This window comes from Meriones unguiculatus, chromosome 7, assembly GCF_030254825.1.
Source record: "Meriones unguiculatus strain TT.TT164.6M chromosome 7, Bangor_MerUng_6.1, whole genome shotgun sequence".
In the NCBI taxonomy this organism is placed as follows: domain Eukaryota; kingdom Metazoa; phylum Chordata; class Mammalia; order Rodentia; family Muridae; genus Meriones; species Meriones unguiculatus.
In genome coordinates, this window is record NC_083355.1 from 20,770,351 (window position 1) to 20,783,512 (window position 13,162).

The following is a 13,162-nucleotide window of genomic DNA, read 5'->3' on the forward strand; positions in this document are numbered from 1 at the left end:
AAGGCAAGCCCATTGCCTTGCGCTTGGACTCAATCTTCTCCTCTTGGCACTAAGACGCAAGTGGAGGTTTCAGGAGGGTGAGTCATGGTGGTGTTGAGAATGGCTGGCGTGTTTGTGTGTGTGTGTGTGTGTGTGTGTGTGTGTGTGCGCACACTAGCTAGCCTGTGGTGTTCACACTTGCGGTTAGGTAAGCCATCTGCAACCCCGCGCTTGCCCGTGCCTCCATATGCCTGAGAGTCCTGGATTAGCTGGAACCGTGTAGCTCAGCAGGGGACAGCTGGGAAGACTGGGTCAAGCAGGACAGGCCGCAGCAGGCCCAGCATCCCTGGCCGGGGACGCTTATCAGCCTGGAATCCCAGCAGCCTGGGAGCCCAGAGGCTGTAGATCACAGAGGTTTAACCAGCAGCGTGGCACATACTTGTGTGCTCTCTTGAGCCATGTCCCTGTCCGGTCTGTCATAAATTGCACTGAGATTTCCAAATATCCCTGTCCCCTTGAGCTCTTCCTGGACAGCTAAGAAAGCCTCATTCCTTTGGGGTCTCCACCTGGTCCCTGACACCTGGGCCGCCTCCTCTAACTCTGGCATCTGCGACCTCCCTCCTGTCTCCTGCTGGAGAGTGGAGAAAGAGTTGGAGTAGGCACAGGAGCCATAGGGCCCGCCATCTAGGGGTGAAAAAGGACTAAATATTGCTGGGGGAACTCCACAGGGCACTGGGAACATTCTCTCAAAGGAATGGAGGTGACCTCCGGTGTGTCTTTGGCGAGGAGGGCAGTGTTCTGGGGCCCTGGCAGAGCCGAGAGGGGACAGTTAGAGTGATGTAACCCTGTTCAGGGTAGACGCCTCTTCTCTTCAACATAGATGCCCACCATGACCCTTGGAAGATGGGAGGTTCAAATTCTCAAGCACCTGTGGCTATACAAAGGCCAAACCCACAGCGTATTAGTTTAACACAAAAGGGACAACAGAAATTGTCTCACAGATCTGTGTTCTCAAGGCTGGTTCTTTTAAGGACTGTTATTGTAGAAAATAAAAAATGGCCAATGATGTTTATTATTAAATCCTATATTTATTACGGCAGTTACTGTTTAACTCACCACCATATCAATAAAAGACACAGACGCCTGTTGTATTTAAATAAGCCTTGTTTCACCTGGGGCTGGGCAGATATTACCCCCTAATCTACCTTGTTACACCTCAGCTCCACATTCCATGCCATTTGCTATAATCGTTCCGAGCCAGGCTACTTCCCAGCCGATAGCTCCATGAATACTTGCTCCGGCTAGCCATCTGAGCTGCTTCTTTCCATGCTGCTCCTCCTCCTGGCTCACGTGCCTAGCCCATGGCAACTCTGCTTCCTTCTTCTCTCCTCAAAGCCAGAGAACTTTGGCCACGACCACCTCACTTCTGCCCTGCCCAGCTGTGCAGGCATGTACTCAGCCAATCAGGGTTAATTTTGGAGGCTAGGTTTATAGACTTCATTTTGGGGTATATGAGTGTCTGCTTGTAAAGAGAGCAAGCAGACCTGGGGGGGGGGCAAAATAATTAACAATCAAATACATAGCACCAGACCATGCTGTAAAGGAGAAATCTGACCCATGCCACACCCCAAATGGCAGTAGATGCCTGGAAATCTTTGAGCTCCCTCAGCTTGTAGGCGCATTGCCTGATCTTTGTAGCCATTCTCACGTGAATCTGTGATCCGACACCCTTCATAGGCTGGACTCACCCGTTGTGGGACCATTCCTAGAGAGACATAAACAAATGTCTATTCACCTTAGACAGGGCACCCATCAAAGACAGACCAAAGACATTACCAGTCCACCCAAGGGTAGCCGAGTGAATCAGGGAAGTTATTGGAGTTACTTATAAAAGTATGGGCAGCTGCATCACTGAGAAAGAGGCCATTCCCCGGCATGAATGATGGCTCAGAAAAACTGCATCCCTGGAGCTCCCTGCAGGCAGCCTCCAGGGATGAGGCTCCTCGCCCCAGGGAGACCCTCCTCTCCCCAGAACTGCCACTGCCCCTACAACTTTGGGGGAAGGCTAGTAAGTCTTGGGAGTTTTAGAAGTTTTCTGAGCCTTGTCATTTTTGTCAGCTAAATCCAATGAGCCTTTTCCTCCCTCTAGGAGGATGTGTTTCAGTTTGGAGGAAATAACTGTACCCCACCACCCTACACTGGTCTCTATAGTAACTTTAGCTCTAAACAGAATTGCTTCCTAACACATCATATTTGGGGACAGAGACAGAATTTAACACATAGCCAGTCTCAGAACAAACAACACTCATCCGTGACAGGGCACGGCGGCACCTACGCTGTGACACGCACCCAGGGTGAATGAGATGGAATCACATTAGCCACCCACAGTGAACAGAGACACTTGCAGTGGCCTAAGACCTCATGACCGACGTGCAGGCCAGACAGAGCTGAGACTGAAATGGGAACCACCACACTCTCCCAGCCACCCACTGTCCCCATATGAGTAACGACAGACCCATGTCACATGGGCCACTGTCTACGAAAACAACAAACAGCTGGCGGAGAACCTTCAGGGGATGCACGCAGGTTCATGGCCATGGACTCGGGTCGTAAATTTTCTTTTCAGATGGACCCTACCGCTGGATGTGTGTTCCTGTGAGAGTCTTGTAGCACTTGACTGAGCTGATGTGCAGAGCGAGTCTGAGACCAAGGACGCAGGAAATGACCTTGAGGGAGAAGTATTAGCTTTCTCCAGCTGCCATCATAAAACACCGAAAGATGGGGGGGGCTTAAACGACGGAAATGTACTGTATCTTAGTTCTGGAGCTAGAAGCCTGAGCGATCATGATGTCACAGGGTTGGCAAGTGGCAGTAGCAGCTTCTCTTCTTACTTGCTATATTAATTAATTAATTAATTAATTAATAGACAGGGTCTGATGTACCCTACATTTGTCCTCAAACTCTCTGCGTAGATGAGAATAACCTTGAACTTCTCACCCTTTGGAGCGCTGAGATTATAGGCACGCGCCACCATGCTTGGTCTATGTAGGGCTGGGAACCGAACCAAGGATTCTCCTCATGCTGGGTAAGGCAACGCTGTCCGCTGAACTACGACTCAACCTTGTAGTCTTTTTTCTTTTTTAAGGCAACAGTTTTCCATGTAGCCCAGACTGGCTCCCAGCTCCTGATCCTCCTGCCTAAGCCTCCACTAAAGCTGGGGTAACAGGTGTGTGTTACACCCAGGCTCAGGCTTGATTTCTTCTGAAATAGCCTCGTTCAAATTTCTTTGCCTTGTAAAGGAAGGCAGCATTTGGGTTTGCGGCCGACTAACACGATGTCGTTTTAACCTAGTTGCCTCTTTGAAGGCCTTTTATCTGGTATACTTAAGGGTTAGTTAGGGCTTCAACATGAAGGGGACAGGGTCACACAGTCATCTGTGACTAGAGTGATGGCTTCAGGCATGTTTCCTTCAAACCTTGAGGTTGCTTAGTTCTGAGGAGAACAGATACTGCCCTCAGGATGTCTCCCAGTGACACTGAGGCAGGAAATGCACCTATGCATACAGACAGGTGTGTATACGTGCAACACTTGTGTGAAGGCCCACATACATTTGCACATGGAGACACATACACATAGGCACACACACATACTGTACACACGCACAGACACACCAGGAAGAAAGTGAGTATTACAAGTTCTGTCTGAGAAAGGTTTGGCAGCCAGCTCCAGAGGAGAAACAGAAGCAGGAAAAAATGAGAGAAAGTCTCAGAGCAATGAGTTAAGATGGAAAGATTATCTGAAAAGGGCGACAGTTGCCTGAAAGGAGGATATGAGAGGCCAGGTTGGGAGGACAGGTTCAGAGGACGCAGGACTCAACCAAACTGCCAGCTCTGGCCTCGGCTCAGGTGACCAAGACAATAGGGGCATCTCAAGCCATGTGGGACAGGGTTGGGGTGGCTTTGCAGGCCGTCTCTCTGGCGAATGTCACCCTGCTGGGTGCAGGGCACAGGCTGGTTGGGTTTCTGGCCAGAGGGCCGTTGTGTCTCCAGTCAGAGCCACATGCCTGTCTGTCACAGGATTGTCAGCTCCTGCCTCGAGGCTGGGAACAAACAGGACTCTGGCTCTCCAAAACACAACTCCACTGGCCCGCTGCTGCCCTTCCCCAGTGCCGCCTTGTCTCCAAGACCCCATCTTCCTCTCTGAGATGTACTCTGAGGTCCTGAGAGCCTGTGTCCCACCGGCCTCCGAGTGTGCACCCGTTTCCTGACACTCTTCCCAGTGGTCCTGTATTTTGATGCTACTCTGCCTGAAACAGACCCATCCCGTCATGTTTCCTCTTGCCGTTTTCGGCTGAGGTGTGCCTTTGGAAGTCAGGTGGGGCCAACTGGCCTACCTACCAGCATCTCCAGATTTCAAACCTCGCCTGTTCTCTCTCTCTCTGTGTCCACAACCACTCGGCCATCATGTGTCTGTGTCCTCCTCAATCTGCTCAGGTATGAAGCGGCCGCTGAGCCCGTCCCCCTCAGGAGAGAAGGAGCTCCCCACAACTGCAGCCTCTGAGTGCCCCCCTCACTCTCCGGAATCATCGAAGCCGAAGCGGGAAAGGAAACGACCTTCCTACACACTCTGCGACGTCTGCAACATCCAGCTGAACTCCGCGGCCCAGGCCCAGGTGCATTGTGGGGGACGAGCCCACCAGCGGAGGCTTCGGCAACTCAGCCTGGGCGAGACCTCCACGCCAGGTCAGTGTGGAGTGGCGGTGAGCTGAGCTCCCTTCCTAGAAACTGGATCCGTGGTTCTGTGGCTTCCCACTGTGCTATTGTCAGGTCTGGTTTTACAGAGCTGGGGATGCAGCTCGGTGGCATCGCACCTGCCCGGCACGTGGACCGGGGTTTGGCACCGCAAAAACCAATGAAAGTTTGACTTTTGCTCCTGGACGGGTTTCTATGGGATCTCTTGGGTTGTGAGAGTCTTGAGGTCTCTTCAGTTCTAGGAGCGCTCCCTGTGGAGGTGTTTGTAATTAGGACAATCAGAACATTTCTCCAGCCTGGAGCAGGGACAGTCTTCCAGACAATGGCTTTACCTACAGCGTGTTCCAAGCTCCTGCTTTTTCAGGCTGGTGCACAGCACTCCAACCGAGAAGGTCTGTCTTCCTGTGGCAGCTGGACTCTCAGCCAGGATTTCTGCCTCTCCCTGGCTGGGAGTAAGGGGATGGGGGGTGGGGTTGGCTGCCAGTACTGTAGGGGCAGCTGGCTGCAGCAAGCGATGTTCTGGGGGTGGGAAAATGGGTGAACGCTCCTGTGAGGGTGATGGCTGTTGACAGGCACATGGGGGGGAAGGTCACGGGCTGGGGGCTGGCGAGGAAGGCAGATCCACACGCAGGCCTGGCAGGGAGTGGCAGGAGGTGTCCTTATCCCAGATCCGGAGGGTGGCTTCAAGAAACCCACCTTGCAGCCCAGCTGGATGGTTTTGCCCAGAGGCTACCCTGAACCTTGAGAGCTCCTAATCTCAGGGTGACATTTCTACGGTGGCCCCTTAGCATGATGGGAATTGGAGACACAGCCCCATGGGGCATGAAGTTCCCGGAGGGAGAGTGATGAGCGTGACAGGTGAGGGTCATTTCAGGCAGAGGTCATGTCCACAGCAAGCGACAGAAGGACTCCGGTAGTGGGGAATTAACTCCTCCAAGGAGGCGCTTAGAGCTGGGCTCTCAAGGTTGTGGCTGAGCAAATCTGGTGGATGGATGTTTCTGGAGCGTGTAGGATGGGGTGTGTGTTTGTGTGTGTGTGTGTGTGTGGTGGGGTTCAAAAGTCTTTCACCTTAGCTGGGTGAGTGGTGCCCACCTGTAAGCCGGAGGCCGAGGCAGGATGTCTCTAAGTTCAAAGCCAGCCTGGGCTACTTAGCAAGATTGCCCTTTAAGGACTTTAAGGAGTCACACATGTGTTCATCAAATATATTTATTTAATCTACGAAGTCCAGGCTGCTGTGTGCTCACATTTTTAAGGCTTTCAAATCTGCCAAACAACAAACAGACAAAAAAAAAAAAAAAAAAAAAAAAGGCTGTGTAAATAACTACTTAAAGATGAGCTTATTCTCAAGCGTTGATATGCCTTGTAGGAGTGAGCGAAGGGAGTTCCAAGAACCCAGAAGGAAGCTGAGCCTATTGGCACAGGCCAATACTCCCAGTTTTTCGGAATGCTCAAGTTCAAGGGTGGCCTGGCCTAGACACCGAGTTCAAAGACAACCTGGGCAACTTAGTGATTCCTGCCTCCATATTAAAAGTAACAAAGGTTAGGGGTATAGTTCAGAGGTAAGGCATGCGTGAGGTTCTGAGTTCAATCCCTAGTACCAGAGGCAAAAGCATAGGGGTGGGGGAGATACCAGAAGAGGGAGTGGGCTGATATGAGATGTCAGGGACATGATGCTGATGTTGGATCCTGGAGGAGCAAGGGTCTCACAGGCAGAGCCACAGCAAGAGCTGGGACAGGGCCCAGGCTCCTGGCCTCCTGGGCAGTGGCCAGTGGAGCCTTGTGTAGGATATGGGCTGAGTTTGATTGAGATAAGCTAGTGTCCCCTACAGGGCAGGGGCCTCCCCACCAGGTTAGCCCTTGAGCTTTGCTCCAGAAGTGATGCTGGTCCTCACGCCAGCATTGTATTTACTATTTCAGATGGCCCAGGCAAAGGACAAGTGTGAGACTTAGGGGCACGCGGTAAAGAAAGAGATCAGGCTGGAAAACAGTTTCCTGAGGCTTTCAAGTAGCAGAACCATCAAGGCTTGGTGACAGGTGGGCTTTAGGGACCAAGGGAGAGGAAGGAGGCATGGATGGCTTCAGCTAGGCAGGCCATTGGAGGAATGGGACGGGTACGGAAGTTCAGCTGTTGGGAAGAGGTACTAAAGGGGAAAGAGGGCCAGTGTTGGTGGCCTGAGTTTGGGAAACACCAAATTAGGAGTCACCAAGAAACAGGATGCCTAGCACTTCACTCCAGACGGTTGAATTTTAGAACAATTCAGTGTGTTATTAATAATGATTAATAGGCCCCTGCAACATACTTGGCATAAAAGAGATTTATTGTGGGATAGGAAGAAGGGGAGAGAAAAAGAGAGGGTGCCTGTGACAGAGAGAAGGAGAGAAACAGAGTGAGAGGCAGACAGAGGGAAGTAGAGAAATTGAGAGAGAAATAGAGAGCAAGACAGAGAGTCGTAGAGAGGGAGATGGGGAACATGAGAGAGAAACAAACTGGTCCTTTTCATCTGGCACACCTGGTGGTGATGGCAGGTAATAACATCAGAGGTTGCTAAGGTCCCTGAAAGACAAGCTAGTGGAATCGTCTGTGAACTAAACACTATGTTCCCAGGGTGTGTCAAGAAACCAGAGGCCCTCGGCAGGCCCAGTGCAAGATGCTGAGTTACCCTCAGGGTAACCTACCCCTACCCCTGGGCACCTACTGCTGGACAGGGAGGCAGGTATGGAACCAGACCTTCCCACTGGCCATGACCAATATCTGTAGGAGGGAGAGAATGACAGCTGTGCTCAGGGCCAGGACACAAGGCCTCAGATTCCTAGTAACCCAGTCGTTCCAAGGCCCCAAAACCCATAGGTGATGGGGGTTGGACTGGTACTATGCATTCAAATGCTAAACTACTGGCCCCCAAGATCTGATTGCTGCACAGGAGAACACGTTCTCACATACACCAAGTGATGTTGTGTAAACTTTGCTCTACCTAATTTAAAGTTAATTGGTTAATGAAGTTGCTGAAGCCTGTAGCTGGGCAGAAGAGAGGGAGGCGTAACTTCGGTTCCCAGGCTTGGGGTCTCAAGGACCACAAGGTCTGGAGGAGGGAGAGGGAAGGAGAAGATGTTGAAGCAGAAGAGGAAGCCAGGAGAAGGAAGTTGCCAAGGGGCAGTATGGGCCATGAGCACTGGCCATGAGGGCTGGCCTGATGGAAAAGAAGCAGCCCAGGCAGGAACAATTATGGCAAGTAACTTGGGCTGTGTTAGCTGGGAAATAGCAAAATAGCTTAGAGGGTTGATACCTGGCCAGTTACGGTGTTACCTTTTCATTAATCGAAAAGGTCTCTGTCTCAATTATTTGGGAACTAGCTGGGTCAGAGAAGTCAGAGTCTAGTATCCATTCCACAACACAAAGGGCTTTGAGTCCTGCTGGAAACTGGCTCCAGCCTGGTGTAGGACCAGGGTAGAGCCGCTGGGGCTCCTTGGGGAAATGGAGAGATTCCCCACCTAGTTCATGAAGCTTTGGGGTACGTGGGATGTGTGTACAAGGAGCCCTCAACAAACTGCTTAATTCCTAGGCACTCACTGTCTGAGATGCCACACCACACATGGAGACCTGAGATCCTTGTCTCTTGTAGCCAGGAGCTTGTTCCCTGGCAGCTGTCACTTTGATTAGGGTCCTGTGGGGCTAGAGGCTTCTATAGTGACAGGCAGTCACAGGCAGTCACAGAAGCCGGGACTCTCTTCTGCTCTCCTTCCTGGGGTATTTAGGAGGAGCTATAGAGGTAGGGGTGGTCCTTTCCTTCCTGAACATCCTCCTTAGCTGAGGTCAGAGGCCTCCCTCCTTCCTCAGCCACACACAGCTGCAGGAGTTCTCACAGCCAAGCCTAGGTACTCAGTACCCCAAGGCTCTGTGTCTGCCACACAGGAGGCCCTTTTAGTCTGTAGGACTTTAGCCCTTTAGTCTAGGTCTTGGGCTCCCCTTTGCTCCCTTACCCTGCTCGTGGGGGAAAGGGGGAGTGGGCACTAGGAACCTGCAGCTGTGAGGCTGAAGCCAGTGGCCCTACTCACCACACACAATCACCACTCCAAACTACTTGAATTGATTCTTCAGCATCTACAGACAGACACAAAGGTGGAGGCACAGCTCCAATCCAAATGCTGAGGCAGCACAGGAGTTGGGCCACCTGCGTGAGGAGCCGTGGCCTTCTGCTGCCCTATACTGAGCAACACTGTAGAGCCAAACTGCTCACAGAGCTCTTAGACACCCAACAGGAAGGCCCAGACCCCCACGCACAGATAACGATGTTTAACCCTCACTCTACACACTGGACTACAGGGGCTCAGAGAAACTACCACACGCAAATCCAGACAGCTGGATCTCAATTGCAGGTGTCTGACTCTCAATCCTATCTCACACGCCTACGCTGGCTGAAGAGAGCAGCCGGTATAAAAGGACAGGCTGCGCTGGTCATGGTGGCATATACTTGTTATCCCAACTCTGGGGAGGCAAGATCAAGAGGACTACTAAGAGTGTAAGGCCTGGTATATGTAGAAAGTTGCAGGGTACGAAGGTCTATACAGCAAAACCCTGGAGAGAAAGAGGAGAGAGAGAGAGAGAGAGAGAGAGCTATAGTATTTGAGGATGGAAAAGGAGATTGGCCTGAGAAAGTAGGTCCAGCAAGATGATTGATTATATTGTTCATGACCTCCCTTCACATCTCTGTTCTTTGTTATCTCAACCTAAAGTGTGTGTGGGGGCGACTGAGCCCAGCCCGGTGGTCATGCACATCTTTAATCCCAGCACTCAGGAGGCAGAGGTGGGTGGATCGTTTAGTTTAAGGCCAGCCTGGTTTACGTAGTGAGTTTTACCACGGCCAGAGCTACATAGTAAAACCTTGTTACAGAGAAAGAAAAGAAGGAAGAAAGGAAGGAGGGAACTCACCAGCCATCTCCAGTCGTTCTAGATGGCTGAGAAAGGGGAGCTTCCTAAAGCTAACCTCTTCCCCTCTGACTCTGGGTGGTTAATGGTACTATCTAATTTAGAGTGGACCAAGCAAGGCCTCATCATTGTAGCATGCACCTGAAGGGGCAGGAAGGGACTTCAGAAATGACTTAAGCTCCGGCTTATTGAAATGACTAAAGGAACCCTGTGTGAAGAGTGTGAGGTAGACACTGGGAGGGACAGGCAAAGAGAGATGGGTCAGATTATCAAGGGGTTCCAGACAAAGCCGGTTGCAGTAGCAGTAGTCAGAGTGACTCCTCTTCAAACGCCCCCTAACACCTTAGGGCTCCCCCAGTCCACCATCTCCTCTCCCCATTTTGAAGCCTCTGGGCCCTGGAAATCAAAGGTGTTGGTCACGCCTGAGTCACTGGCTTGAAGAGCGCTCCTCACCCTCTGCTCCCCACAGATGGATTAATTTCAGTCCCTCCAGGAGGCTCCGGAAGCCCTCCCCCTGTCCCTCCCGACTCAGCATCTCTCTGGGCTACTGAGTCCTCTTCGCTGAGCACCTCCCCCCCCCCCCCGCCCTTCAGCCCACCATCCTGCGGTATTCAGGTGCAAGCTTCAAAGAAACAGTACTCCCCTCCAGACCATTGAGCCCACCCAGCGCCTCCTGCTGCAGCCTCCCTTGGTGACAGGTGACAGAAGTGTCCTACCTTCTCCCGAGACAGCCAAAATATTCTCATCTGCTCAGGTGAGACCTCTCCTCCCTCCCAGACCACCCAGAGAGGCAAGGCTGTCTCGGTAGAGAATTAGGGGCTTAGCTTAGGTGTCTGCCTGGAAGAAGGCAGAGCTTCCAAGTGGAGTTTCTGAGCGGCTTCATTAGCTCTGGGCTTGAGTTTCTTCTCCCTCCCCACACAAACAACTCCTTCCCCTCTGAACCCCTTCCCTAACAAAAAGCCACGGCTGTCAGCTCCTCCCTGTGCCTGCTTTGTGGCTGCAGGTACTGGCTGCCCCGAGGTTACTGGTTATTATCTGGTGGAGACAGGATGCTGAGGGGGAGGGGGCCCACAGTGGGCACAGACAGGGTTTGGAATTCGAGACTGGATCCCAGCTGTGGCCTGGCTGTCTCCCCTTTCCCAAGCAACCCCCTTGTGTAGCCACCAGGTGCTCAGGTGAGTGGGGAGCCAGCTTTCAGCACTAGGGGGAGGAGGAAGGAGCCTCGGCCAGAGAAGGGATGGGGAGCCAGACAGGTGTAAGAGGTTCTTTTTGACCTGGCAGGCCCCTTCCTGGCTTTGGGCGGTCACACGTCTAAGGGACCAACCTGGGCTCCCCTCCCGACCCCAGTGGCAACCCTCTGTGACACTTCTCTGCCCCCTCAGTAAAAGCAGGGCAGTATAAGGTGATGTCTAGGAGAGGAAGAAGACCCCTGACCTAACAGGTGAACTTCAGCAAGTCCAGAAGCAGGAGTGCCTTCTGGCATGCGGCATGCAATACGGGGGTGAGGTGTGTGTGTTTGGGGGGAGGTAGTAACCCTGTCCCTGACAAAGTCAGCCTTTTGTTTCAGTGGAAGAGGCATGAGGCAGGGACCCTGAGGCGCAGGAGGCGGGTGAGTAGGACATACTCCACTCTCTCCTCTGTCCCTGCTTTCCACATTCCCTCACACTCTTGCAGCCTGGCAAAGATCCCAATCTGCTCAGTCTCCCTGCAGTTGGGAAATCAGGGAACCGGCACCCCTTTTCTGGCAAAGGGGAACAGGGCTTTCTTTCCAACCTGATTGGGAGCCCCTCCCTCAAGCCCTCCCTGCCTGTCCTTCACATCCCCCTTCCCTCTGTCACTCTGGCTGGGTTTCATCTGCTCCTGCGTTGCTGGTTGCTGCGCTGTGCTGCGCTCTGCCCTGTGGTGTCTCCAGAGGCCGAAGATGCTCTTGGGTGAGTGAGGAGGTCGCCTGAGCTGGGGAGTGGGGGCAGGCTCAGTGGCTACCAGGAAAGGGTGGTCTGTCTCCCCCCACCCTACCCTTTCCCTCCTATTATTGGCCCCCAGAGATTGTCTGCTGGGGACCCCAAATCAGTAGACTCCCCTACCTAACCCCAGTCCTGTCTAGCCTGAACTGTGGCTGAGAACAAAGGATAAGCAAGAGAAGGAGCAGTGTGTCCTGGGGACTCAAGGGTGCTGCACATCTAGATAAATGTGTGTGGGAACCCGAGCGGAAATCTTACCTTCGCCTCCTCTGAGGGCCAAAGGAGGGGATGCATTGGACGGGGCTGAAGAGCTGTTACCTCTTTGATGGTGAGAAGATGGGGCCAGAAGGCTCCAGCTGAGAGACAGCCTGGCCACTGGGACCACACTAGCACCCCCACACCCAGCTTTACCTGTGTCCCTACCCCCTACCTGCCTCCTGTCAGGCACTTTGTTTCTGTGTCCATCCCCACCCCCACCATGCTGCCCCTCTCCTGTCCCCACCCTACAGCTCCCTCAAAGCCTTGCTGTAACCCAGGCTGGCTTTTGAGCTTACTCTATAGCCCAGGATGGCCTCAAACTCAACATCCCTTCTTCTTGGCCTTGAAAGTCCTAGGAATATAGGCACTCACCACTACCCCTGGCCTGCCCGGCCTTTTTTGAGACAAGCAGTTTTCAAAGGTTTCTAGAAACCTCTTCCAGGGACGAGGATCTGGAGGCAGTGGGTCGGGGGGTGGGGGTGGGGGCTTTGGGGCTGTTGGGGCTTCAGGTTTCTCTGAAGGACAGGATCTGGAGCATCAGTGTGTCTCCAGACATCCTAGAAGTGAGGGCGAGGTTCTGGGGAAGGGAAAGAAGAGCCCCTGGCCATCCTTAGAATCCACCTGGGGGTGGCGTGGGCAAGCGTTGGGTCTCAGTTCAGCCTTCCTCCCGCTTCTGCCTGCCCTGTTGCCATGCTCCATCCCAGCCTACTTTTGGCCCTCCCTCTGGATTTTCATTTTTTTTCCTTTGCAGGTTAAAAAAAAAATTATTAGCATATATTAATTATGCTTACTAATGGCTTTCATCATGATGTTTTCATACTTGTGTATAATGCATGTTGATGATATTCTCACCCATCATCCTAGCTTCTTCCCTCCTGCTGATCCCCCCTCCTTCCAAAAACCCCCCTCTTCTTCCACATTGTCAGTCTTTTTTTTTTTTTTTTTTTTTTTTTTTTTTTTTTGGTGAGTCAATGAGTTTCATTAAGGTTGCTTGCAGGAGCAGGCATACAGGTGTGGTTATTTATTGGGCTGTGGGCATCTTACCCATGGCTACACCACTAAAGACAAGGCCTCCCTCTCCCTTAGGAGGAGGCACTAACTACATCCAGACCCTCAGGGAGGGAGGTCTAGGGCCTCATGAGCCCCTTTGAGTTTTTCTTTCACCTGTGACAGAAATGGCGTTGCTATTTTGAGATGTGCCTGTGTGTGCATATACGTTTGCCTCTGGGAGGTCCCCCCCCCTCTGCCCCGTGACTGTGTTCGGTCGTATGACCTCGTGAGCCAGATGC

The 13,162-nt window shown here is 52.4% G+C and overlaps 1 protein-coding gene across 7 annotated transcripts in view; it reads left to right on the forward strand.

The window, feature by feature from the left end:
• Znf385c (zinc finger protein 385C) overlaps positions 1 to 13,162 on the forward strand; it is a 53,048-nt gene that overhangs the window by 22,053 nt on the left and 17,833 nt on the right. For 6 of the 7 annotated variants that reach the window (XM_060386707.1, XM_060386708.1, XM_060386709.1 and 3 more), the window contains exon 2: positions 4,473 to 4,721. In XM_060386707.1, coding sequence (XP_060242690.1) covers positions 4,475 to 4,721 — 247 coding nt within the window. In that variant the 5' untranslated portion in view covers positions 4,473 to 4,474. Of the gene's footprint in view, positions 1 to 4,472; positions 4,722 to 11,484; positions 11,586 to 13,162 lie in introns of those variants that run through there. The other variant, XM_060386710.1, reaches the window with a different exon arrangement.